Source organism: Pelophylax lessonae (assembly GCF_965119305.1).
Source record: "Pelophylax lessonae genome assembly, chromosome: 2".
Lineage (NCBI taxonomy): Eukaryota > Metazoa > Chordata > Amphibia > Anura > Ranidae > Pelophylax > Pelophylax lessonae.
In genome coordinates this window covers 286,382,529-286,410,290 of record NC_138769.1, presented here as the reverse complement: position 1 = coordinate 286,410,290, position 27,762 = coordinate 286,382,529, and the positions used below count along the sequence as shown (strand labels likewise).

The following is a 27,762-nucleotide window of genomic DNA, read 5'->3' as shown; positions in this document are numbered from 1 at the left end:
ACATGGTACAGGACATGTCAGGGGCTGTGTGGACATGGCACAGGACATGTCAGGGGCTGTGCGGACATGGTAAAGGACATGTCAGGGGCTGTGCGGACATGGTACAGGACATGTCAGGGGCTGTGCGGACATGGCACAGGACATGTCAGGGGCTGTGCGGACATGGTACAGGACATGTCAGGGGCTGTGCGGACATGGTACAGGAGATGTCAGGGGCTGTGCGGACATGGTACTGGAGATGTCAGAGGCTGTGCGGACATGGTACAGGAGATGTCAGGGGCTGTGCGGACATGGTACAGGAGATGTCAGGGGCTGTGCGGACATGGCACAGGACATGTCAGGGGCTGTGCGGACATGGTACAGGACATGTCAGGGGCTGTGCGGACATGGTACAGGAGATGTCAGGGGCTGTGCGGACATGGTACAGGAGATGTCAGGGGCTGTGCGGACATGGTACAGGAGATGTCAGAGGCTGTGCGGACATGGTACAGGACATGTCAGGGGCTGTGCGGACATGGTACAGGACATGTCAGGGGCTGTGCGGACATGGTCAAGGACATGTCAGAGGATGTGCGGACATGGTACAGGAGATGTCAGGGGCTGTGCGGACATGGTACAGGACATGTCAGAGGATGTGCGGACATGGTACAGGAGATGTCAGGGGCTGTGTGGACATGGTACAGGACATGTCAGAGGATGTGTGGACATGGTACAGGACATGTCAGGGGCTGTGCGGACATGGTACAGGACATGTCAGGGGCTGTGCGGACATGGTACAGGACATGTCAGAGGCTGTGCGGACATGGTACAGGACATGTCAGAGGATGTGCGGACATGGTACAGGAGATGTCAGGGGCTGTGCGGACATGGTACAGGACATGTCAGAGGATGTGCGGACATGGTACAGGAGATGTCAGGGGCTGTGCGGACATGGTACTGGAGATGTCAGAGGCTGTGCGGACATGGTACTGGAGATGTCAGAGGCTGTGCGGACATGGTACAGGAGATGTCAGGGGTTGTGCGGACATAGCACAGGAGATGTCAGGGGCTGTGCGGACATGGCACAGGACATGTCAGGGGCTGTGCGGACATGGTACAGGAGATGTCAGGGGCTGTGCGGACATGGTACAGGAGATGTCAGAGGCTGTGCGGACATGGCACAGGACATGTCAGGGGCTATGCGGACATGGTACAGGAGATGTCAGGGGCTATGCGGACATGGTACAGGAGATGTCAGGGGCTGTGCGGACATGGTACTGGAGATGTCAGAGGCTGTGCGGACATGGTACTGGAGATGTCAGAGGCTGTGCAGACAGGGGTACAGGAGATGTCAGGGGTTGTGCGGACATGGCACAGGAGATGTCAGGGGCTGTGCAGACATGGTACAGGAGATGTCAGGGGCTGTGCGGACATGGTACAGGAGATGTCAGGGGCTGTGAGGACATGGTACAGGAGATGTCAGGGGCTGTGCGGACATGGTACAGGAGATGTCAGGGGCTGTGCGGACATGGCACAGGAGATGTCAGGGGCTGTGCGGACATGGTATAGGAGATGTCAGGGGCTGTGAGGACATGGTACAGGAGATGTCAGGGGCTGTGCGGACATGGTACAGGACATGTCAGGGGCTGTGAGGACATGGTACAGGAGATGTCAGGGGCTGTGCGGACATGGTACAGGAGATGTCAGGGGCTGTGCGGACATGGTACAGGAGATGTCAGGGGCTGTGAGGACATGGTACAGGAGATGTCAGGGGCTGTGCGGACATGGTGCAGGAGATGTCAGGGGCTGTGAGGACATGGTACAGGAGATGTCAGGGGCTGTGCGGACATGGTACAGGAGATGTCAGGGGCTGTGCGGACATGGTACAGGAGATATCAGGGGCTGTGCGGACATGGTATAGGAGATGTCATGGACATCTAAGGGGACAGCAGGAAGGCACACTCTCAGGCTCACCTGAAATCACATCATGCTGCTGCTGGCGCGTGTCTGTTGTGTGGGACAGTGTGATAGGAGGGATCGGCATTGGCGCGCCCGTTGTCATCACTGTCAAATATATTCCAAAGAGAGCCATCACTTAGTATTATTAATATATATTCTAAAAAAAAAACTATATTTAAAATAATATAATAATTATACATCTTTTTTTTTTTTGGATAGATGGATGGATTGATGTCTCATCCTATATTATGTGTGAGGCAGGAACAGGTTGCCAGTAATATATGCAGTGGTAGGGCAGGTATTTGGGGCATCACTTACTCACACAATGTCAGGCTATGAAGTGGTGCAGTCAGCGGGGGTAGAGGGGCACACAATACCCTCCTGTGTTCTCTGCTCCCCAGAGCCCTGCCAGGGAGGGTGACATTAGCATGGAGACAATGCTGTGATGCCGGGTCCCCTCTGCCTATTGTGAGAGGACAGACACGTGTATGGGTATGTAGTGTCATTGAGCGGGGGGGGGGGGTGGCAGCGTCTTTGCAGAGACCTCCAGCAGGCAGCCACACAGCCAGTCACAGTCTGTTGATCCACCCGCCATGCAGCCGCCCCGTGACGTCATGCCGCTCACAGCGGCTGACGTAGCAGAGTAAATATCGGACGGACTGTCCGTCACTCTATCTGGAGCGCAGCGGGGGCCGGGGGCGGGGCTGCAGCGGCATCATCACAGCGGCGCGGCTCCAATGCTTAAAGCGGCACTGCGGGCCTGTGTTAAAGCGGCGATGCGGCCCTATGTTAAAGCGGCGAGGCGATGCGGTAGGCCAGTCCGGCCCTGCCGGGTCCCCTGCACATTCGGGGCCCTGGGCAGTTTCCCAGTTTGCCCCCCCCCTAACGCCGGCCCTGCCTACCCCTACCATCCCTGTGTACTTGTCTGCCTCTTCCTCTGCCTGTCATGTTTTTTAATTACCCTGTGACAAAAGTCTCTAGAGAATCGCAGTATATCTGGAAAAAGGTAGATAACACCCTGCTTCTATCTGTGGTATTGGGGGGCCACAGGTTTATCACACCAGTTCTACAAATAATTGGCCAGTAACTGTTGTCACTGTGTGTAGCACTGTCAACACAGCAAGAGAGGCCACATTTTTGCAGGACTAACATACACTCTTTGAAAAGTATACTGTTAAATAACACCCCACTTCAATATGTGGTATTGGGGGGCCACTGGTTTATCACACCAGTTGTTCAAAAAATTGGCCAGTGAGTTTGGCACTGTGTGTACCAGACTTATTTGGATGATTCGATCTCTATTATCCTATCAGGAGTAAGGGTTTTTGCCGTCGTCCATGAAAAATTTGTGTGTGTGGGTTGGTACCTCATGCCAAGTTGGGTGGGACTTTTTAGGCAGGTAAAATTAGTGAGGGTAGTACACAATTTATATAAAAACGAGACAATTTAATAACTCTGATTAAAGCAGTGTACAAGGTAAGTACATAAATAAGAGTGATGGGTTATAGACCCAAGTGAAGAGGTGTAAGAAGTTGGAAGTTTTCGTGACATGTGTTTTATGGTGACTTTAAGGATAGGTCTCTGTCTTTCCACGCTGTATAGCCTGGAAATTCTGATCAGAGAGTTTCTCCTGCGTTTCCTACGCGTTTCGGCTACAAAGTGAGCCTTTTTCAAGGGTAATGGTCACCAGTTATATGTTTTTTTGTTCCTTGTGTGATTTTATTGCTTCCTGTTGAACAGCGAGAACCTATGCTGCATCATGTTATATAGAAAAAGCGAGTATGCAATTTCTACGGATGTTGCCGTTTGGGTCATACACAGTGTGTTGTCCCCAGGTCTAATCCTCTCCGAGGATATGTGTACACATGGCATATATCTTTGAGTGTGCGTCTTCTTGTATCAGCACTGATCTGCTTTAGGGTGATCTGGGAAGGCTCCTTGGGTCCGGGTAAAGATCACTCTACCGGTCCCAAAGTGTAGTTTGTTCTTGGTACCTTGGCTTTTTGGAGTTTCTATTGCAGTTGCCGCTGTGTGTCCTCTCTCCTCCCTGTCTGCAGTGGGGACCGGTAGAGTGATCTTTACCCGGACCCAGGGAACCTTCCCAGATCACCCTAAAGCAGATCAGTGCTGATACAAGAAGACGCACACTCAAAGATATATGCCAAAAGAAGGTACACATATCCTCGAAGAGGATTAGACCTGTGGACAACACACTGTGTATGACCCAAACGGCAACATCCGTAGAAATTGCATACTCACTTTTTCTATATAACATGATGCAGCATAGTTAAGGACAATATGTTTTATTTGTCTAAATTCCAGACTATATGATAGTGCCAAAGAAATACCGGGTCATTGATTCCCCCTTGTACGCTTTCTACCTCTCATGGAAAGTAGATCATCCCTGTTTCTATTGTGAACCATATTAAAAGCTCTATCCAGAGACCACCTAGGGTACATCTCGTGCCAAAAAGCGATTATATAGATGGTTAGACTCTCTTACAAAGGTCGATGCCTCACTACTAGTGTTGAGCGAACACGGACTGTATTATTCGTGTTCGTACCGAATAATTGGATTTTTTGTACCCGAACACGGACACGGACACTTTACTGTATGTTCGGGTAAAAATCCGTGTTCGGTCGTTTTATTTCCGGGTTTTGCATGCTTTGGCGCTCTTTTCATGGCGGGCTTTCAACAGCCAATCAACAATCGTTTAACTGGTGTGCCTTAAGCCATCCCAGCCATGCCTGCAAATGTCTCAGTAGCTGTGATTGGCCGTCTGAAGCATGTGACCAAGTCTTTATAAGTTCCAGGCAGCCGCAGCGTCTTCATTCTGCTGCTTAGATCAGGGACAGAGCACACATCAACGTGCTGGCTGCTGATTAGGGAAAGACAGGCAGGAAAAAACCATTTGTGTCCAGATAGAATTGAGGGATAGGTCGGAGTGTTTAGGCAGGGCGAGTTGTAGGCATTTTAGGGATAGAGTCTGCTGAATTATAGGGTCAGTGTCTTCTACAAAGTACAATCGATATTGCTGTGTGGGGGGTGACTCTGCACCTGATCTACGATCTCTTCTCAATCCTGTTAGGGAGAGGCTGCTGCTGCTGAATTTTAGGGAAACTGTGTTCTACAAACTACAATCGATATTGCTGTGTGGTGTGGGATAGGAGATAGGCAGGTGTCAGTGATCCACATCCATTTTTCTGTGTGTGAGCTGCAGTGAACACAATCTTTTTGGGCTGCAGTGAACACAATCTTTTTGGGGTGCAGTGAACAACATCCTTTTTGGGGTGCAGTGAACAAAATCTTTTTGGGGTGCAGTGAACATCCTTTTTGGGGTGCAGTGAACACAATCTTTTTGGGGTGCAGTGAACAAAATCCTTTGTGGGGTGCAGTGAACACAATCTTTTTGGGGTGCAGTGAACAACATCCTTTTTGGGGTGCAGTGAACAAAATCCTTTTTGGGGTGCAGTGAACACAATCTTTTTGGGGTGCAGTGAACAACATCCTTTTTGGGGTGCAGTGAACAAAATCCTTTTTGGGGTGCAGTGAACACAATCTTTGTGGGGTGCAGTGAACACAATCTTTTTGGGGTGCAGTGAACAAAATCCTTTTTGGGGTGCAGTGAACAACATCCTTTTTGGGGTGCAGTGAACAAAATCCTTTTCGGGGTGCAGTGAACAACATCCTTTTTGGGGTGCAGTGAACAAAATCCTTTTAGGGTGCAGTGAACACAATCTTTGTGGGGTACAGTGAACAGAATCTTTGTGGGGTGCAGTGAACACAATCTTTGGGGGGTACAGTGAACACAATCTTTTTGGGGTGCAGTGAACAAAATCCTTTGTGGGGTGCAGTGAACACAATCTTTGTGGGGTGCAGTGAACACAATCTTTTTGGGGTGCAGTGAACAAAATCCTTTGTGGGGTGCAGTGAACACAATCTTTTTGGGGTGCAGTGAACAAAATCCTTTTTGGGGTGCAGTGAACAACATCCTTTTTGGGATGCAGTGAACAAAATCCTTTTTGGGGTGCAATGAACAACATCCTTTTTGGGGTGCAGTGAACAAAATCCTTTTAGGGTGCAGTGAACACAATCTTTGTGGGGTACAGTGAACAGAATCTTTGTGGGGTGCAGTGAACACAATCTTTGGGGGGTACAGTGAACACAATCTTTGGGGGGTACAGTGAACACAATCCTTTGTGGGGTGCAGTGAACACAATCTTTTTGGGGTGCAGTGAACAAAATCCTTTTTGGGGTGCAGTGAACACAATCTTTGTGGGGTGCAGTGAACACAATCTTTTTGGGGTGGAGTGAACAAAATCCTTTTTGGGGTGCAGTGAACAACATCCTTTTTGGGGTGCAGTGAACAAAATCCTTTTTGGGGTGCAGTGAACACAATCTTTTTGGGGTGCAGTGAACAAAATCCTTTGGGGGGTGCAGTGAACACAATCTTTGTGGGGTGCAGTGAACACAATCTTTTTGGGGTGCAGTGAACAAAATCATTTTTGGGGTGCAGTGAACAACATCCTTTTTGGGGTGCAGTGAACAAAATCCTTTTTGGGGTGCAGTGAACACAATCTTTTTGGGGTGCAGTGAACAAAATCCTTTGTGGGGTGCAGTGAACACAATCTTTGTGGGGTACAGTGAACAGAATCTTTGTGGGGTGCAGTGAACACAATCTTTGGGGGGTACAGTGAATACAATCTTTTTGGGGTGCAGTGAACAAAATCCTTTGTGGGGTGCAGTGAACACAATCTTTGGGGGGTACAGTGAACACAATCTTTTTGGGGTGCAGTGAACAAAATCCTTTGTGGGGTGCAGTGAACACAATCTTTGTGGGGTGCAGTGAACACAATATTTTTGGGGTGCAGTGAACAACATCCTTTTTGGGGTGCAGTGAACACAATCTTTTTGGGGTGCAGTGAACAAAATCCTTTGTGGGGTGCAGTGAACACAATCTTTGTGGGGTACAGGGAACAGAATCTTTGTGGGGTGCAGTGAACACAATCTTTGGGGGGTACAGTGAACACAATATTTTTGGGGTGCAGTGAACAAAATCCTTTTTGGGGTGCAGTGAACACAATCTTTTTGGGGTGCAGTGAACAACATCCTTTTTGGGGTGCAGTGAACAACATCCTTTTTGGGGTGCAGTGAACAAAATCCTTTTTGGGGTGCAGTGAACACAATCTTTGTGGGGTGCAGTGAACACAATCTTTTTGGGGTGCAGTGAACAAAATCCTTTTTGGGGTGCAGTGAACAACATCCTTTTTGGGGTGCAGTGAACAAAATCCTTTTTGGGGTGCAGTGAACAACATCCTTTTTGGGGTGCAGTGAACAAAATCCTTTTAGGGTGCAGTGAACACAATCTTTGTGGGGTACAGTGAACAGAATCTTTGTGGGGTGCAGTGAACACAATCTTTGGGGGGTACAGTGAACACAATCTTTTTGGGGTGCAGTGAACAAAATCCTTTGTGGGGTGCAGTGAACACAATCTTTGTGGGGTGCAGTGAACACAATCTTTTTGGGGTGCAGTGAACAAAATCCTTTGTGGGGTGCAGTGAACACAATCTTTTTGGGGTGTAGTGAACAAAATCCTTTTTGGGGTGCAGTGAACAACATCCTTTTTGGGGTGCAGTGAACAAAATCCTTTTTGGGGTGCAGTGAACAACATCCTTTTTGGGGTGCAGTGAACAAAATCCTTTTAGGGTGCAGTGAACACAATCTTTGTGGGGTACAGTGAACAGAATCTTTGTGGGGTGCAGTGAACACAATCTTTGGGGGGTACAGTGAACACAATCCTTTGTGGGGTGCAGTGAACACAATCTTTGTGGGGTGCAGTGAACACAATTTTTTTGGGGTGCAGTGAACAAAATCCTTTTTGGGGTGCAGTGAACACAATCTTTGTGGGGTGCAGTGAACACAATCTTTTTGGGGGGGAGTGAACAAAATCCTTTTTGGGGTGCAGTGAACAACATCCTTTTTGGGGTGCAGTGAACAAAATCCTTTTTGGGGTGCAGTGAACACAATCTTTGTGGGGTACAGTGAACAGAATCTTTGTGGGGTGCAGTGAACACAATCTTTGGGGGGTACAGTGAACACAATCTTTTTGGGGTGCAGTGAACAAAATCCTTTGTGGGGTGCAGTGAACACAATCTTTGTGGGGTGCAGTGAACACAATCTTTTTGGGGTGTAGTGAACAAAATCCTTTTTGGGGTGCAGTGAACAACATCCTTTTTGGGGTGCAGTGAACAAAATCCTTTTTGGGGTGCAGTGAACAACATCCTTTTTGGGGTGCAGTGAACAAAATCCTTTTAGGGTGCAGTGAACACAATCTTTGTGGGGTACAGTGAACAGAATCTTTGTGGGGTGCAGTGAACACAATCTTTGGGGGGTACAGTGAACACAATCTTTGGGGGGTACAGTGAACACAATCTTTGTGGGGTGCAGTGAACACAATCTTTGTGGGGTGCAGTGAACAAAATCCTTTTTGGGGTGCAGTGAACACAATCTTTGTGGGGTGCAGTGAACACAATCTTTTTGGGGTGGAGTGAACAAAATCCTTTTTGGGGTGCAGTGAACAACATCCTTTTTGGGGTGCAGTGAACAAAATCCTTTTTGGGGTGCAGTGAACACAATCTTTTTGGGGTGCAGTGAACAAAATCCTTTGTGGGGTGCAGTGAACACAATCTTTGTGGGGTGCAGTGAACACAATCTTTTTGGGGTGCAGTGAACAAAATCCTTTTTGGGGTGCAGTGAACCACATCCTTTTTGGGGTGCAGTGAACAAAATCCTTTTTGGGGTGCAGTGAACACAATCTTTTTGGGGTGCAGTGAACAAAATCCTTTGTGGGGTGCAGTGAACACAATCTTTGTGGGGTACAGTGAACAGAATCTTTGTGGGGTGCAGTGAACACAATCTTTGGGGGGTACAGTGAACACAATCTTTTTGGGGTGCAGTGAAGAAAATCCTTTGTGGGGTGCAGTGAACACAATCTTTGGGGGGTACAGTGAACACAATATTTTTGGGGTGCAGTGAGCAAAATCCTTTGTGGGGTGCAGTGAACACAATCTTTGTGGGGTGCAGTGAACACAATCTTTGTGGGGTGCTGTGAACAAAATCCTTTTTGGGGTGCAGTGAACAACATCCTTTTTGGGGTGCAGTGAACACAATCTTTTTGGGGTGCAGTGAACAAAATCCTTTGTGGGGTGCAGTGAACACAATCTTTGTGGGGTACAGGGAACAGAATCTTTGTGGGGTGCAGTGAACACAATCTTTGGGGGGTACAGTGAACACAATCTTTTTGGGGTGCAGTGAACAAAATCCTTTTAGGGTGCAGTGAACACAATCTTTGTGGGGTGCAGTGAACAAAATCCTTTTTGAGGTGCAGTGAACACAATCTTTGTGGGGTGCAGTGAACACAATATTTTTGGGGTGCAGTGAACAACATCCTTTTTGGGGTGCAGTGAACACAATCTTTTTGGGGTGCAGTGAACAAAATCCTTTGTGGGGTCCAGTGAACACAATCTTTGTGGGGTACAGGGAACAGAATCTTTGTGGGGTGCAGTGAACACAATCTTTGGGGGGTACAGTGAACACAATATTTTTGGGGTGCAGTGAACAAAATCCTTTTTGGGGTGCAGTGAACACAATCTTTTTGGGGTGCAGTGAACAACATCCTTTTTGGGGTGCAGTGAACAAAATCCTTTTTGGGGTGCAGTGAACACAATCTTTGTGGGGTGCAGTGAACACAATCTTTTTGGGGTGCAGTGAACAAAATCCTTTTTGGGGTGCAGTGAACAACATCCTTTTTGGGGTGCAGTGAACAAAATCCTTTTTGGGGTGCAGTGAACAACATCCTTTTTGGGGTGCAGTGAACAAAATCCTTTTAGGGTGCAGTGAACACAATCTTTGTGGGGTACAGTGAACAGAATCTTTGTGGGGTGCAGTGAACACAATCTTTGGGGGGTACAGTGAACACAATCTTTTTGGGGTGCAGTGAACAACATCCTTTTTGGGGTGCAGTGAACAAAATCCTTTTTGGGGTGCAGTGAACACAATCTTTGTGGGGTGCAGTGAACACAATCTTTTTGGGGTGCAGTGAACAAAATCCTTTTTGGGGTGCAGTGAACAACATCCTTTTTGGGGTGCAGTGAACAAAATCCTTTTTGGGGTGCAGTGAACAACATCCTTTTTGGGGTGCAGTGAACAAAATCCTTTTAGGGTGCAGTGAACACAATCTTTGTGGGGTACAGTGAACAGAATCTTTGTGGGGTGCAGTGAACACAATCTTTGGGGGGTACAGTGAACACAATCTTTTTGGGGTGCAGTGAACAAAATCCTTTGTGGGGTGCAGTGAACACAATCTTTGTGGGGTGCAGTGAACACAATCTTTTTGGGGTGCAGTGAACAAAATCCTTTGTGGGGTGCAGTGAACACAATCTTTTTGGGGTGTAGTGAACAAAATCCTTTTTGGGGTGCAGTGAACAACATCCTTTTTGGGGTGCAGTGAACAAAATCCTTTTTGGGGTGCAGTGAACAACATCCTTTTTGGGGTGCAGTGAACAAAATCCTTTTAGGGTGCAGTGAACACAATCTTTGTGGGGTACAGTGAACAGAATCTTTGTGGGGTGCAGTGAACACAATCTTTGGGGGGTACAGTGAACACAATCTTTGGGGGGTACAGTGAACACAATCCTTTGTGGGGTGCAGTGAACACAATCTTTGTGGGGTGCAGTGAACACAATTTTTTTGGGGTGCAGTGAACAAAATCCTTTTTGGGGTGCAGTGAACACAATCTTTGTGGGGTGCAGTGAACACAATCTTTTTGGGGTGGAGTGAACAAAATCCTTTTTGGGGTGCAGTGAACAACATCCTTTTTGGGGTGCAGTGAACAAAATCCTTTTTGGGGTGCAGTGAACACAATCTTTGTGGGGTACAGTGAACAGAATCTTTGTGGGGTGCAGTGAACACAATCTTTGGGGGGTACAGTGAACACAATCTTTTTGGGGTGCAGTGAACAAAATCCTTTGTGGGGTGCAGTGAACACAATCTTTGTGGGGTGCAGTGAACACAATCTTTTTGGGGTGCAGTGAACAAAATTCTTTGTGGGGTGCAGTGAACACAATCTTTTTGGGGTGTAGTGAACAAAATCCTTTTTGGGGTGCAGTGAACAACATCCTTTTTGGGGTGCAGTGAACAAAATCCTTTTTGGGGTGCAGTGAACAACATCCTTTTTGGGGTGCAGTGAACAAAATCCTTTTAGGGTGCAGTGAACACAATCTTTGTGGGGTACAGTGAACAGAATCTTTGTGGGGTGCAGTGAACACAATCTTTGGGGGGTACAGTGAACACAATCTTTGTGGGGTGCAGTGAACACAATCTTTGTGGGGTGCAGTGAACACAATCTTTTTGGGGTGCAGTGAACAAAATCCTTTTTGGGGTGCAGTGAACACAATCTTTGTGGGGTGCAGTGAACACAATCTTTTTGGGGTGGAGTGAACAAAATCCTTTTTGGGGTGCAGTGAACAACATCCTTTTTGGGGTGCAGTGAACACAATCTTTTTGGGGTGCAGTGAACACAATCTTTTTGGGGTGCAGTGAACAAAATCCTTTGTGGGGTGCAGTGAACACAATCTTTGTGGGGTGCAGTGAACACAATCTTTTTGGGGTGCAGTGAACAAAATCCTTTTTGGGGTGCAGTGAACAACATCCTTTTTGGGGTGCAGTGAACAAAATCCTTTTTGGGGTGCAGTGAACACAATCTTTTTGGGGTGCAGTGAACAAAATCCTTTGTGGGGTACAGTGAACAGAATCTTTGTGGGGTGCAGTGAACACAATCTTTGGGGGGTACAGTGAACACAATCTTTTTGGGGTGCAGTGAACAAAATCCTTTGTGGGGTGCAGTGAACACAATCTTTGGGGGGTACAGTGAACACAATCTTTTTGGGGTGCAGTGAACAAAATCCTTTGTGGGGTGCAGTGAACACAATCTTTGTGGGGTGCAGTGAACACAATCTTTGTGGGGTGCTGTGAACAAAATCCTTTTTGGGGTGCAGTGAACAACATCCTTTTTGGGGTGCAGTGAACACAATCTTTTTGGGGTGCAGTGAACAAAATCCTTTGTGGGGTGCAGTGAACACAATCTTTGTGGGGTACAGGGAACAGAATCTTTGTGGGGTGCAGTGAACACAATCTTTGGGGGGTACAGTGAACACAATCTTTTTGGGGTGCAGTGAACAAAATCCTTTTAGGGTGCAGTGAACACAATCTTTGTGGGGTGCAGTGAACAAAATCCTTTTTGAGGTGCAGTGAACACAATCTTTGTGGGGTGCAGTGAACACAATCTTTGTGGGGTACAGTGAACACAATCTCATACTTCTGAACATTTGAGGGTGCTGCCTGTTCCATACTCCTCCTCCTACTGCTCAACCATCCTTTTAGGGGTACAAACAATAGTAATTGGGGCCTAGTGTGGTGGTGTACGTGTGAGATACATACACTTTCTTTTTGATCATATTTTCTATTCCGCTATTCAATTAAATCCTTTGGGGATCAATTAAATTGTGTGATAGTCTGTGTCGGTACGTGTGAGATCCACCTTTCCAAGTTTTTGGGGTTCATCTCATACTTCTGAAGATTTGAGGGTGCTGCCTGTTCCATACTCCTCCTCCTACTGCTCAACCATCCTTTTAGGGGTACAAACAATAGTAATTGGGGCCTAGTGTGGTGGTGTACGTGTGAGATACATACACTTTCTTTTTGATCATATTTCCTATTCCGCTATTCAATAAAAACCTTTGAGGATCAATTGAATTGCGGGATAGTCTGTGTCGGTACGTGTGAGATCCACCTTTCCAAGTTTTTGAGGTTCATCTCATACTTCTGAAGATTTGAGGGTGCTGTCTGTTCCATACTCCTCCTACTCCTCATCCATCCTTTTAGGGGTAGAAACAATAGTAATTGGGACCTAGTGTGGTTTTGTACGTGCGAGATACATACACTTTTTTGGATCATATTTCCTATTCCGCTATTCAATAAAAACCTTTCTAGGGCAAGATCTTAAATTACAGAAATATGAGGAGACCGTCAAATAAGGGCCGTGGCCTGGGTCGTGGTGCTGCTGGTAGAGCTCCTGTTGCAAGGAGAGGACGTGGTCGATCTGTGCCAGCTACACGCACAAGTGAAACACCTTCCTCAAGTGTGAGTAGGCGACAGAACCTGCATCAGTATTTGGTAGGGCATCATACGCCCCTAGAAGTGATGAGGCCAGAACAAGTGGAGGCGATAGTAGATTGGTTTGCTGCTGACAGTGCCTCCAGTTCCTTCACATTGTCTCCCACCCAGTCTACTGCAGAAAGGTCACAGTTGGCACCTGCAGCCGATGTCCAACCGTCTTTCACCTCACCCCCTTGCAAATCAGGCAAGCAGTCTGAGCCCCAAGCCATACAGCAGTCTCTTCTTCTTTTTGATGACTCTGTCAGCAGGGTTTCCCAGGGCCATCCACCTAGCCCTGCCCCAGAAGTGGAAGAGATTGAGTGCAGCGATGCCCAACCACTTATTTCTCAAGATGAGTACATGCAAGGATCATCGCAGCACGTCTCCGATGATGACGAAACGCAGGTGCCAACTGCTGCGGCGTTCAGCATTGTGGAGACCGACAAGGAGGGCAGGGGTGAAGACTGGGTGGAAGATGATGTGGAGGACGATGAGGTCCTCGACCCCACATGGAATGAACGTCATGCAGGTGACCTGAGTAGTTTGGAGGAAGAGGCGGTGGTCGCACAGAGCCACCAGCACAGCAGAAGAGGGAGCAGGGTGCAGAAGCGGAGCGGCCGTGCCCTAGACACTACGCCCGCTACTGCCCAATGCAGCAAGGGAACGAGCGCACCAAAGTCAGCTCAAAGGAGTTCTCTAGCGTGGAAGTTCTTTAGAAAATGTGCTGATGACAGGACACAAGTGGTTTGCACCCTGTTCAATCAGAGCTTGAAGCGAGGCATAAACCTTCTCAACCTGAGCACAACCTGCATGATCAGGCATCTAAGTGCAAAGCACGAGCTGCAGTGGAGTACACACCTTCAAAACCAAGAAACGTCTCTGGCTCATCCTGCTTCCTCTTCTGCTGCAGTCTCGGCCGCTCCAGCCACATCTGTAGTGATACCGGCACCTGCCACCCCGCAAACAGACGATCTGTCAGCAACACCACCACCTGGGTCACCAACAACCATCTCCACAATGTCCCGTGGAAGCGTTCAGCTTTCCATCTCCCAAACACTTGAGAGGAAGAGGAAGTACCCCCCTACCCACCCGCGATCCCTGGCCCTGAATGCCAGCATTTCAAAATTATTGGCCTTTGAAATGCTGTCATTCCGTCTGGTGGAGACGCACAGTTTTAAAAACCTTATGTCGGTGGCTGTCCCACAGTACGTCGTGCCCAGCCGCCACTACTTTTCCAGGCAAGCCATCCCTTCCCTGCACAACCAAGTGGGGGAAAAAATCAGGTGTGCACTGCGCAACGCCATCTGTGCCAAGGTCCACCTAACTACCGATACGTGGACCAGTAAGCACGGTCAGGGGCGTTATATCTCCCTAACGGCACACTGGGTAAATGCAGTGGCGGATGGGCCTGAGGCGGATAGCAATTTGGTGCATGTCCTTCCACCACCGAGGATTGCAGGGCGCTTCAGTTTGTGGCCGTTTGTGCGCACTTTTCGGCGTTCTCACCCTGCTGCTGCTCGCCTGGCAGCGCTGCAGCGTAACTTCGGCCTTCCCGCTCACGCCTCATATGTGACGTGCCCACAAGGTGGAACTCCACCTTGCACATGCTGGAAAGACTGTGCGAGCAGCAGCAGGCCATAGTGGAGTTTCAGCTGCAGCACGCACGCGTGAGTCGCTCTGCGGAACAGCACCACTTCACCACCAATAACTGGGCCTCCATGCGAGACCTGTGTGCCTTGTTGCGCTGTTTTAAGTACTCCACCAACATGGCCAGTGGCAATGACGCCGTTCTCAGCTTAACTATCCCACTTCTATGCCTCCTTGAAAAAACAATTCGGGCGATGATGGAAGAGGATGTGGCACAGGATGAGGAGGAGGAGGAGGATGAAGAGGTAACATTTCCAAGGCTTTCAGGGGAGTCATTCGCAAGGGGCTCCGAGGGTGGGTTCCTGCACACACAAACGCCAGGGACAAAATTGTCCAGCAGGGGCACAGTTCTGGAGGATGAGGAGGATGAGGAGGAGGAGGAGCTGGAGGAGGAGATGGAACCATGTTCACAGCAGGGTGGCACCCAGGCCAGCTCATGGCCATCACTGGTGCGTGGCTGGGGGGATACAGAGGACACGGACGATACACCTCCCACAGAGGACAGCCTTTCGTTGCCTCTGGGCAGCCTGGCACACATGAGCGATTACATGCTGCAGTGTCTCCACAACGACCGCCGAGTTGCCCACATTCTAACTTGTGCTGATTACTGGGTGGCCACGCTGCTGGATCCCCGTTACAAGGACAACGTACCGTCCTTAATTCACTCACTGGAGCGCGATCGCAAGATGCGCGAGTACAAGCGCACGCTGGTAGACGCCATGCTGCTGGCATTCCCATCTGACAGCGGGGCCGCAGTGGAAGCACAAGGCAGAGGAGGAGGAGGTCGCCATCGCAACCAGGGCACCGCCAGCACCTCAGAAGGCAGGGTTAGCATGGCCGAAATGTGGAAAAGCTTTGTCAGCACGCCACAACAAACAGCAGCACCAGCAGCTCAGATGGAACGTTTTAGCAGGAGGCAGCATTTTACCAACATGGTGGAGCAGTATGTGTGCACACGCCTACATGTAGTGAATGACGGGTCTGCCCCCTTCAACTTCTGGGTCTCCAAATTGGGCACATGGCCTGAGCTTGCCCTTTACGCCTTGGAGGTGCTGGCGTGCCCTGCAGCCAGTGTATTATCTGAACGGGTATTTAGCACGGCTGGGGGCGTTATAACAGACAAGCGCAGCCGCCTGTCCAGAGACAATGTGGACAAGCTCATGTTCATTAAAATGAACCAGGCATGGATCCCACGGGACTTTTCCGTACCTTATGCAGAATAGCAATGGATACCGACCTTACCCACCCATTGTTCCATTTTTGCTCTCACTCTTTTGGGTTGTACCCTCATTTAAAATTTGTGAAAAGAAGCAGTGTTGGCTACCTCGTCCTCCTCCTCAGGGCCAGATTAACGTAGGGGCTATTGGAGCTGCAGCTCCAGGCCCCTACCTTTTATATAGGCCCCGGGTTGGCCATATTCACTGTTACCGCTCTTCTGTCACTTGTAAACACAGAAGTCTGGCTTCTATGCTCGCTTCCCCAGGCAGCACCCTCAGAACCTCCCCACACAGCGCGAAGGCCGGACAAGGAGGGACAGTTGCCGATGCATGGATGTGTTTATGGGCTTCAGAGACAGCATCCCATGTTGAATTAGGCATGCATGGCTGCACCCTTCCTCCTCTGGGTGCATGGCAAGGCACGGCCCTTAAGGCCCTTCAAAATCCTCAGCACCAAGCCCATGATGCTCTTAATCCGGCTGTTAGGAACGCTTCCTGAGCACACTGATGTGTGTCATGATGTGCTGTCTGCAACCTAAAGGGTTAATCCAGAGCAGACTAATTGCAATAATTGGCAAACAGGCTGCCTTATTTAAACAGCTCAACAGCACTGCACATTGCTGTGTTGCCTTCAGCTTCCTGTGTTCTGAACCTGCTTCCTGTTGATTTCCTGTCTGATACCTGTTGACCTTTGGCTCGTCCCTGACTTCGCTTGTTTGCTGCCTGTCCTGATCCCGGCTCGTTTTGACTACTCTTCTGGATTCTCCTTGTCGGCTCATCCACCTTCGGACCTTGACCGGTTACCCCCTGGTGGGGCGACCCTGGGGACTGCGACCTGGTATCCACCTGCAGCCAAATCCATCCTCACCTTCAGAGGCCCTGGTGAAGACCGGTGGATGCTTAGACCCCGCACCTCAGGTTAGCCTGTGCTACTCACCTCGGGTTTCCAACCAAGCTCAGCCCACCGGCAACGGTAAGCCTTCTCTGCACGACAGGCTTCCACCTGCCTCATAACAGTACAACACAGCCATGTCGGAGCCTGCAAGAGAGGCCTCACCGTTGGAGGAAATTTGCCAGCACCTCGCAGCCCTGTCACAAGCCGTGAAGACCCTCCAGGATGGTTACACACAGCTAGAGGGACGATTACAATCCGCCACTCTCCCGGGGAACCCTCCAGTGTTATCAGCTCCGCCCACCTCTGCAGCGTGCACAGGATCTGCTCCTAGTCCCACGGTAGTGATGTTGCCACCGGAACCCCGTGTTCCGAACCCCGAAAAATTCTCCGGAGACCGGTGTAAATTCCGAGCCTTCCGTAATGCTTGCCAATTGTACTTCTCCTTGCAGCCCCGGACCTTTTCCCTGGAGGTCACCAAGGTGGGGTTTGTCGTTTCTTTGCTCCTAGGCGAGCCTCAATCCTGGGCCCATCGGCTTCTAGAGGAGAGCAGTCCCCATCTGGACTCATTATCATCATTTTTTACGGCCATGGCTCAACTTTATGATGATCCGCAGCGGTCCTCCACCGCAGAAGCTGCACTTCACGTTCTCCAGCAGGGTCGCAGGCCCGTCGAGGACTACGTCACCGACTTCCGCTGCCTGAGTTCCGATACCTCCTGGAACGAGGCGGCACTGCGCTACCAGTTCCGCCTGGGCTTATCTGAAGGACTGAAGGATGAACTAGCCCGAGTGGGTATACCTGACACCCTGGAAGATCTGATTTCCCAGGTCATTCGGATCGACCGCCGGCTCCGGGAGCGCCGGGCAGAGCGGCCTCCACAACAGTTTCGGCCAACCTGGATGCTGCCACGGGTGACTACTCCCGCACGTTTTTCCCCGACTGGACCAGTCCCTGTCTGTCCTGCTCCTACCGGTGCCACTCCAGATATGTCTGAACCCATGCAACTCGGGATCATGCGACCAGCCCTGTCTCCAGAAGAGAGGTGTCGTCGGCAAATGGGTAACCTCTGTCTCTATTGTGGAGAAGCCGGCCTTTATGTGCGTTCCTGCCCTGCAAAACTCTGCAAGTTTCGTTCTGTTCCTCCACCCAGTTGTGTGGCATCTGTTACCAATACCTCTCACCTAGCTTTCCCTGTGTCATTGCAGCTCTCGGAAGGTCCCGTCCCAGTTACAGCGATCATTGATTCAGGAGCCTGCAGCTGCTTTATTGATCGCACCTTCGCTGCTCAACATGGCATACCTCTCCAGCCGAAGACCCAAGGCCTCACCATCTTTCTGGCTGACGGATCCCACATTAAATCCGGACCTGTGACCCAGGAAACCCCTCCTCTTCCCATGGTCTCCTTGTCTGGCCACAAGGAGATGATAAGTCTGGACATTATTGCATCTCCCTTATTTCCCGTTATCCTGGGGTTGCCGTGGTTGCAGGCCCACAACCCGCAGATCGATTGGACCACAGGAGCCATCCAATTCCCGTCATCATATTGCAGAAACTCCTGCCTACCCATGCCACTCCAAGCTTCCAAAGCCCTACTCTGTCTCGAGTCTGAGCCTGACCTATGCTCCGTCGTGCCCCAGGCCTACCACGACTTTCTGGATGTGTTCAGTAAATGGGGCGCCGAGACCTTGCCCCCGCATCGTCCGTATGACTGTCCCATCGATTTGCTGCCTGGGGCTGCGATTCCGTTCGGCCGGATCTATCCCTTATCTGAACGGGAACTGGGCGTGCTGAAGGATTATGTGGACGAAAACCTAAAGAAAGGGTTCATCCGCCCATCCACTTCTCCGGCGGGAGCAGGTATTTTCTTCGTGGAAAAAAAAGATCACTCTCTCCGACCTTGTATTGACTACAGGGATCTAAACAAGATCACTATTAAGAACCGCTACCCCCTTCCTCTGGTTCCCGAGCTTTTTCAGAGACTCAGGTCCGCTGCCCTGTTCACAAAATTGGACCTTCGTGGGGCCTATAACCTAGTCCGCATCCGAGAGGGGGATGAGTGGAAGACGGCTTTCCGCACCCGGTTCGGACATTTTGAGTATCTAGTGATGCCGTTCGGCCTCTGTAATGCTCCAGCTACGTTCCAACATTTCGTGAACGACATCTTCAGGGATTGGTTGGACATCTTTGTCATTGTATACCTGGATGACATTTTGATATTTTCCGCATCCCTGGAACAACACCGCGAGCATGTCCGAAATGTTCTCAGCCGCCTCCGCCAGCATGGTCTATATGCCAAGGCTGAAAAATGCGACTTCGAGCAAAGCAGCATTTCATTTTTGGGGCTAATAATTTCCACGGAAGGAATAAAGATGGACCCCCAGAAAGTTTCTGCTATTCTGGATTGGCCTCCGCCATCTGATAAGAAAGGAGTGCAGCGCTTTGTCGGCTTTGCCAATTTTTATAGGAGGTTCATAAGGGGATTCTCCAACATCATCTCCCCTATCACCCAGCTCACCAAGAAAGATGTCCGTTATTCTTGGACTCCTGAGGCCCAGTCCGCTTTCATGATTTTAAAGAAGCTCTTTACATCTGCTCCTATCCTGAGCCATCCAGATCCCACCTTACCCTACCTCCTTGAGGTAGATGCCTCAGAAGTCGCTATTGGGGCAGTCATTTCCCAAAGACAGGGGGTCAAGGACCTGATGCACCCAATAGCTTTCTTTTCCCGAAAACTCTCCACGGCGGAGAGGAATTATGATGTGGGAGACCGGGAACTTTTGGCTATTAAAGCCGCCCTGGAAGAATGGCGATATCTGCTTGAGGGTGCGGCACACCCTATTCTCATTTTCACGGACCATAAAAACCTTGAGTACCTGAGATCTGCCAAACATCTGCGACCCCGTCAGGCACGATGGGCACTGTTTTTCTCTAGGTTTTCGTTCCACATCACCTACCGACCTGGATCCAAAAATGTCAAACCAGACGCCCTGTCTCGGATGTTTGACAACCCTAAAGAGGTCCCAGTACCTGACACCATTCTGTCTGAAAAGAACTTTCTGCTTCTTCTCACAGGTCTGAGGTCCCGTCTCGAACAAGCCTCGGCTAAAATTTCTGACCCACCGGGAACTCTCCTGTCACGCAGGGATGGCTTATTATGGGCCGGGGACAAGATTTTTGTTCCAGAGGACGTCCGAGTGGCAGTTCTGGGTGCCTGTCATGATCATCTTCTAGCCGGTCATTTTGGCATCCAAAGAACTCTTGACCTTCTGCAGCGCACCTTTTGGTGGCCCGAGATGGAAAAGAACTGCAGACACTATGTCCTTTCCTGCCCCACTTGCTCCCGGAGTAAGACCGCAAGAAGCAAGGCTTGGGGGCTTCTCAGACCACTCCCAGTTCCTGACCGGCCCTGGCAGACAATCGCCATGGACTTCATCGTGGAACTGCCTCTTTCAGCAGGGTGCTCTGCCATCTTTGTGGTCGTAGACCGGCTTTCCAAGATGGCCCACTTTTTACCCCTCAAGGGTACTCCCACCGCGAAAGAGACCGCAGACATCTTTCTCAAGGAGGTAGTAAGACTACATGGTGTACCTACCAGTATCATCTCTGACAGAGGGGTGCAATTCACGTCCCGTTTCTGGAAGGCATTATGTGGGCTCCTGAAGATCGACCTGGCTATGTCCTCATCCTACCATCCACAAACCAACGGTCAAACCGAGAGGACTAACCAGACCCTGGAGCAATACCTCCGTTGCTTCACTACCTTTGTCCAGGATGACTGGGTAACCTTATTGCCATTTGCGGAATTCGCATATAATAATTCCAAACATTCCGTCACCGGGCAATCCCCCTTCTTCGCCAATTACGGGTTCCATCCCTCCTTCCTGCCTGACATCTCCTCTGAATCTGGAGTTCCCGCAGTCCAGGACATTTTCAACTTTGTCACCAGCAATAACAAACTTCTGCGGGAAACGTTGACCAAGGCTCAGGCAGCGTCCAAGAAAACCTTTGACGAGAAAAAGAGGGGAGAGTTAATCCTCCAGCCCGGTGATCGGGTTTTGCTGTCCACAGCCAACCTCCGCTTGGCCTGCCCGTCCAAGAAGTTGGCTCCCAAATTTATCGGTCCATTTTCAGATAAAAGGAGACTCAATGCCGTTGCTTACGAACTATCCTTACCTGATACCCTGCGGATCCATCCTGTATTCCATGTCACCCTCTTAAAGCCTGTGGTTCCTGATGCCTTCCCTGGCAGAAATTCTGGACCTCCCGAACCTGTGATTATTGATGGAGACGTGGAGTATGAAGTGGAGGCCATACTTGACTGTCGGAAGAGAGGTAACCAGCTCCAGTACCTGATCAAGTGGAAAGGCTATGGGCCGGAAGAAAATTCCTGGGAACCGGAGCGGAACATCCATGCTGCAGATTTAATCCAAGCGTTTTTTCTTACCCATCCTCAGAAAAGCAGTTTGTTGGGCACCAGGAGGTTGCCCTTAAGGGGGGGTCAATGTTAGGAACGCTTCCTGAGCACACTGATGTGTGTCATGATGTGCTGTCTGCAACCTAAAGGGTTAATCCAGAGCAGACTAATTGCAATAATTGGCAAACAGGCTGCCTTATTTAAACAGCTCAACAGCACTGCACATTGCTGTGTTGCCTTCAGCTTCCTGTGTTCTGAACCTGCTTCCTGTTGATTTCCTGTCTGATACCTGTTGACCTTTGGCTCGTCCCTGACTTCGCTTGTTTGCTGCCTGTCTTGATCCCGGCTCGTTTTGACTACTCTTCTGGATTCTCCTTGTCGGCTCATCCACCTTCGGACCTTGACCGGTTACCCCCTGGTGGGGCGACCCTGGGGACTGCGACCTGGTATCCACCTGCAGCCAAATCCATCCTCACCTTCAGAGGCCCTGGTGAAGACCGGTGGATGCTTAGACCCCGCACCTCAGGTTAGCCTGTGCTACTCACCTCGGGTTTCCAACCAAGCTCCGCCCACCGGCAACGGTAAGCCTTCTCTGCACGACAGGCTTCCACCTGCCTCATAACACCGGCCCTGGTCCTCCTCCACCGCCGCTTCCACCTACACCGCCCATAGGTGTGCGCAGCCTATTGCATTAAGGTGTGCACCCCAAAGTTGAAATACACATGCATGTGTTTGCCAGCAGGGAGAGTAATGTATCGGGGCCATGTACCTGTAGGCAAAGAGAAATAGAGCAGAGCAGGTCCGAGGGAGATCTTTCCCATCTCCTCACTGGCAATGCTATGTGCCCTAGGTGATTAGGGTGTGCCCAGGCACACCCGGCACACCCTGTTCGCATGCCTATGTCACCGCCACATCCACCACCACCTCAACCTCCCTCCTACTCCATATGGGCCTCGTCCTTCAGAGATGAAGAAGAACATTGTTTTATTTTTCTGTTTTGTTTTGTTGTTTTAAGTTATTTCCCTATCCACATTTGTTTGCAGAGCACTTGCCATGCTCTTAATTACGTTTTGCTGCCATTTGCAGCACTCTAGCCCTTTCCTTTGGTGTTTTAGAGCCATTTTAGTGCCTTAAAGTTCGGGTCCCCATTGACTTCAATGGGGTTCGGTGTCCGGGAAAAGTTCGGTAAAAGTCCGGGACACGGACCCGGACTTTTTTTTAAAGTTCGGCCGAACCCGTCGAACACGGACATCTAGGTGTCCGCTCACTACATATCCTACGGAGTCTTAAAAACTGCCCTACAAAAATACCCTTAACAGTATGAAATGGATGACTCGAGTGAGCATGCAGAAGGCTATTGCCCGCTGAGGGTTTTCTATATATTTGGCTAACAATCCTACCTGCATGTTGTTCTAGTGTCACATCAAGACAATTAACAGTGTTCACATCCCGTAAAAGAAAGATTGTATATGTTGTCATTCAAATAATTAAAAAATGAATAAAGTCAGTATTTCTGTCAATTATAAAGATCAGATCGTCAATGTATCTGAGATGCAGAGCGAGAAAACTTTGTAAGGTCTGGACTAATGGTTGCAGCTGACCATCTACCCACTCTCTCAGCCAGTTCATTAAGGGACCCGATCCCGGAGACAATCGATCTACCAAGAACCAGGTTAGTTTTTGAAACGCGTCAACTGCTTTTTCCCATGCCTGTTTTGTCCATGATTTTTTAACTGCTGTCAAGTCAATGTTTTAATAGGATAAAGTTTACTTTTCACCTTCTATGTCAAACCTTTCTCTTTAGCCTGTTTCCAAGGTAAGACATCAACAGATACCCAACTTTGTTCACATGTGAGCGTAAAAGTATGCAGACAATTTTGAAATAATTAGTGGAGTAATAATTTTTAATAATCATTGCGTTTTGCCCTGCAACGTGACCTCCGAAACGCATTGGGTGGGATCTACATGACACGTCACTTCCGCCATTTTGGAACACAGGTGGAACAAGTCCACTTTGATCTGCAACCGTAAGTGTTTTTACTAGTGTGAAATCATTAAATGCTCCAAAATACTATGCCATGAAGGGTCTTTTTGTCTAATCATATGGTACACCACTCTGGAGATATCATCTGACTGGATTGGAGTGGCTACTGGGGAACATCTATTTCTATAAGAGAAACTCCTCTCAATGATCCATTTTGCATTCTAACTGTCTGTCTGGTGAGTAGGAAATCTACTTGATGGTGGTGTAAGATAGCACAACCCACTTTTTGCTGTGTGGAGTCACTTGAGAGGATCTCTGCATCACCTTATTGCACTATTTGGAGCACTTGGTGGTTATGTATGGACATTTCCATATACTATCATAAGCTTATTATAAGCTGTTTGATGATTTAATCCTAAAAGGAGTGCAGCTTTAATTTTGTCTTTCACTACATTCCAGGCTTGGGTTGCCTTACAACCAGCTGCTTCACGTTTGTTATTTGTATAATTTGTCACAATTTTATTACCAGTGATTTGTAAATTTTACAAATTCATTATTTCTTCTACACATTGTGTGTTAATTGACATTATACATATTGTTTGGTTTTATCCAGAGTGCCCAGGTAGAGGGTATTTACTCTATTTTTAATAACATACATGATATTGTAAAAGAGAAGTGTGGGATTTATAAACAACAAACAATCAAACTCAACTAGGTGGTCAGTCTGATGCTGCATTTGTCCCCTGCTGCCTCTAAAGGGCCTGTTTACACCTGTGTGTTTTCCAGCTCATAAAACACTCATCTCTAAAGTTTTAAAATGCTCAACAAGCAAAATTCCATTAATTTCAATGGCCCCTGTTCACATATGAGCATTTTGTCACCTGAAGCAAAATGCCTGAAGCTTTGGTCAGATGCCAATGCCTGCCTCCAAACACTGGCAAAAAAAGCCCGTAAAGCACCCAACAAAAGCCTCAAAAATGCCTAAAAGAAATGCCTGAAAATTATACACTCAGGTGTGAATGGAGCCTCAGAACGAGAACTGAGCAATCTGTGACTGCTAAACCTCAGGGAGCAGAGAGCCATTGACTGTCAGCCACCGGCTCTCTGCTCTGCCCCTCTAATGCTTACTGGAGTGCTGAAAGGCTGAGCCAGCTGCTGGTCAGGCATCTGAATGGATCTCAAAATTAGAGTTGGGATCCCTCCAGAGTCTGAGCTGAGTGATGTCAGCCAGCAAAGGACTTTAACACATTGTTTGCTGAATACGAGTCACAGGAGTGACGAACTAAGTGCACTTCTGTGACCCACAGAGAAAGAAAAGAGACTTGGCCATACTCCTTGTCATGAAGAAGAGGATTCTAAATTATGGGACACGTGTCTCAAATTATATGCTTCCCTTTCTTGGGTTTCTGAAAAATCTTTCTTTTGAAGATACAGGGATCCTTAAAAACCTATGAATAATAAGGTAGAACCCCTTGTAAAGAAGGAATGGGAAGTCGAGACCTGTAATTTCAGGCCAGCAATAACCACAATGTGCATCACATGTGTATTAGTCCTTTGGTTAGATCACTTGCAGAATCACTTGAAAACATTTAAAGGCAAAAAAATTGATCAGAAAAAGTAATTGGGAAATAGGATGACAGTTACTAATGCCATAAAATCTTTAAGACATTCAATTTGTAGCTGTCCAGGAGCAATCAGGGATTGCATTGTATACTGCCTTCAGTCCTGGAGTTCCCAAAATAGGGGGCAGATAAACTAATGAATACACTAAAGTTCAGGCAGCTACCCTGTCTACATTTTAAAATTTAAGGATAATCCTTTAGTTATGTTTTTTTAATTTAATTTTCAAATCCTTTATTCAGAAGTCAACCTCAGGTATCTAAATTATTCTCGCAAAGGAATTTAACAGTTGTGCTTAAGGCTTTTTAACAATTATCTTTCCAACCTATTAGCCAATCCAAAAGGAAACAGCCTTCCATTACCTAGACATAAAGAGGGCTATTCTAAACCAATTGGAGGAGATCAATAAAGGGTGAAGGAAATTGAACAACCTCTTTTTTTTTAATGCAGGAGCCAAGAAAGAGCTGTATTGCAAAATTGATAAGATATGCAATTAAAGCAGCATTAAAACCAAAACCAAAAATCTAATATTTTACAGATTACCAATCCTTATATGTGGTGGCTGCATTAGGTTTCTTTTTTAAGGTTTTTCCTCTGTTTTGATCTGGTGATCTGACCAGTAACAAACCTCCTCTATTAGAGTGCCCCCAGTCTGGATGAAGGAGTGCAGGGGCACAGCAGACAGCCGCATTGTTATCTGGGGGGTTAGATGAACTAACAGACTAAAATTCGCTATCTAATTGAAGGGAAACTCCAGTTCACACTGCAGTTACACAATTAGTTAGAGTACCAGTGTTTTTCTTTTCTTTTGGGATAAATGTTTTATATGAATAAATAAAAGTTGCTCATTGTAAGAATCCATGGGTAGAAGAGAGTTGCTAAGTAGCCAAGATAGAGTGTGTTGGGGGGAAAGTGGCATAGGATGATGGTTGGGTTGTGGTCTTTTCAAGGACCTGCTGATATTGATGCCTGGTTATTTGAGGTAGGATGTTTTATTGATTCAATATATAGTCTATTTTAGAATTGGTATTGTGGAGGCTAAATCGATGTAGTCACGTTACGTATCAAGGGGTTCAATTCTTTTCATATATTGAACAAGTTATGGTTGTTTAAGAGCCCATGGAAGTCCCATGGCTATTTCATATTCTTTGAACAATAAAAAAAGGAAAAGGAAAGGAAACTGACCTGTCTGGTGTCATGAATTATGTCTCTATTATGAAAATTATTATTTTTGCAAAGGATGGGAAATTAATTTCAGAACATGCAGTCACCATCACCAATACAACCTAATATTCTGTCCACAGATGTACGGTATACTATCTATTTGAAGGAAAAGCAAAGATAATGTGAAAAATACTCACAATTGTGTATTGAATATGACAACCAAGACAGAAAAGCCCACACCAACAGCTACTCCATATGGAAGCCCAAGAACGAATGTGGAGAGAAAACTCACAACCCAGACACACTACAGGGACAGTAAACAAACCTTAGTTAGCAATGAAAAATAAATATAAATGCAAACACTATAAATTACAGCAACCTCTCTTACTTGTTCTGCTGGACTCAGCATCTACAATAAATCATTTTAGTTGCTCCCCTAGATTAATATTAGCTGCTACAGTATATGCCAAGTCAAACTTGCTTCTAAAACCACACACATTTCAATAGTTACCAGCTGTGAATATTTCAGGATATCGACAGGATAGAATTATATTTCCTTATTTCCCCTATTTATATTTATTTGGGTTCTTAATCTGTTAGCTTAGTTAAGTTATACATTTGGTTGTTATTGTACTGTGTATGCCTTAAAGTGATTGTAAGCTTGTAGGGCTGAAAGTTTTGTACCCAAATGCAGTGTTCCCCAACCCCCGGGCCACGGACCGGTACCGGTCCGTGGATCAAACGCTACCGGGCCGCCCGAGGAACTTTAAATGATTTCAATGTGGCGGCCGAGGCGCAGAGCATTGCACCTCCCTGAGCCCGCCCATTGTGTGACAATAGCGAATGAAAATTGGCTATTGTCACACTGATCCTCCTCCTGGCCAATCAGGGAGCGGGTCCTCCTGGGGGGAATGCTGGCGCTCTACATTGAAAGGGGGCAATGCTGTGGCACTCTGCATTTATTGGGGGCAATGCTGTGGCACTCTGCATTTATTGGGGGCATTGCTGTGGGCCTCTGCATTTATTGGGGGCATTGCTGTGGCACTCTGCATTTATTGGGGGGAAATGCTGTGGCACTCTGCATTTATTGGGGGGAAATGCTGTGGCACTCTGCATTTATTGGGGGCATTGCTGTGGGCACTCTGCATTGATTGGGGGCAATGCTGTGGGCACTCAGCATTGATTGGAAGCAAGGCTGTGGGCACTCTGCATTGATTGGGGGCAATGCTGTGGACACTCTGCATTGATTGGGGGCAATGCTGTGGGCACTCTGCATTGATTGGGGGCACGCTGGTCACTCTGCATTGACGTCCCCCCCCAGCGGGCCACAGAAAAATTATCAAACGTTGACGATCCGCGGCGATAAAAAGGTTGGGGAGCACTGCCCTAATGCATTTTATAGCTTAAAGTAAAACAACTTTCTGTGCTGCAGCATCCCCCCAGCCCCCCCCTCCCCCACACACCTACCTGAGTGGAATCTCGATCCAGCAATGTACACGAGAGCAGTGGCTCTTGCTCGGCACTCGGCACTCGGCAGATTAATAGCAGTGGGAGCCATTGGCATTAAATATTACATTTAGTCTATTTGTGGGGCTAAAAATCTATCAAATAAAAGGCCAAAGAAGTCAGGCACTGTCATAGAGCACATGTACCAATGTCAAATAATAC

General features: G+C 48.1%; 1 protein-coding gene across 1 annotated transcript in view; it reads right to left on the bottom strand.

Annotated features, from left to right (window-relative positions):
• Positions 1 to 27,762, bottom strand: part of SLC26A9 (solute carrier family 26 member 9) — a 338,632-nt gene that overhangs the window by 80,572 nt on the left and 230,298 nt on the right. Inside the window, exon 12 of the mRNA XM_082244534.1 lies at positions 26,292 to 26,398. Within this exon, the coding sequence (XP_082100660.1) occupies positions 26,292 to 26,398 (107 nt within the window). The remainder of the gene's footprint in view (positions 1 to 26,291; positions 26,399 to 27,762) is intronic.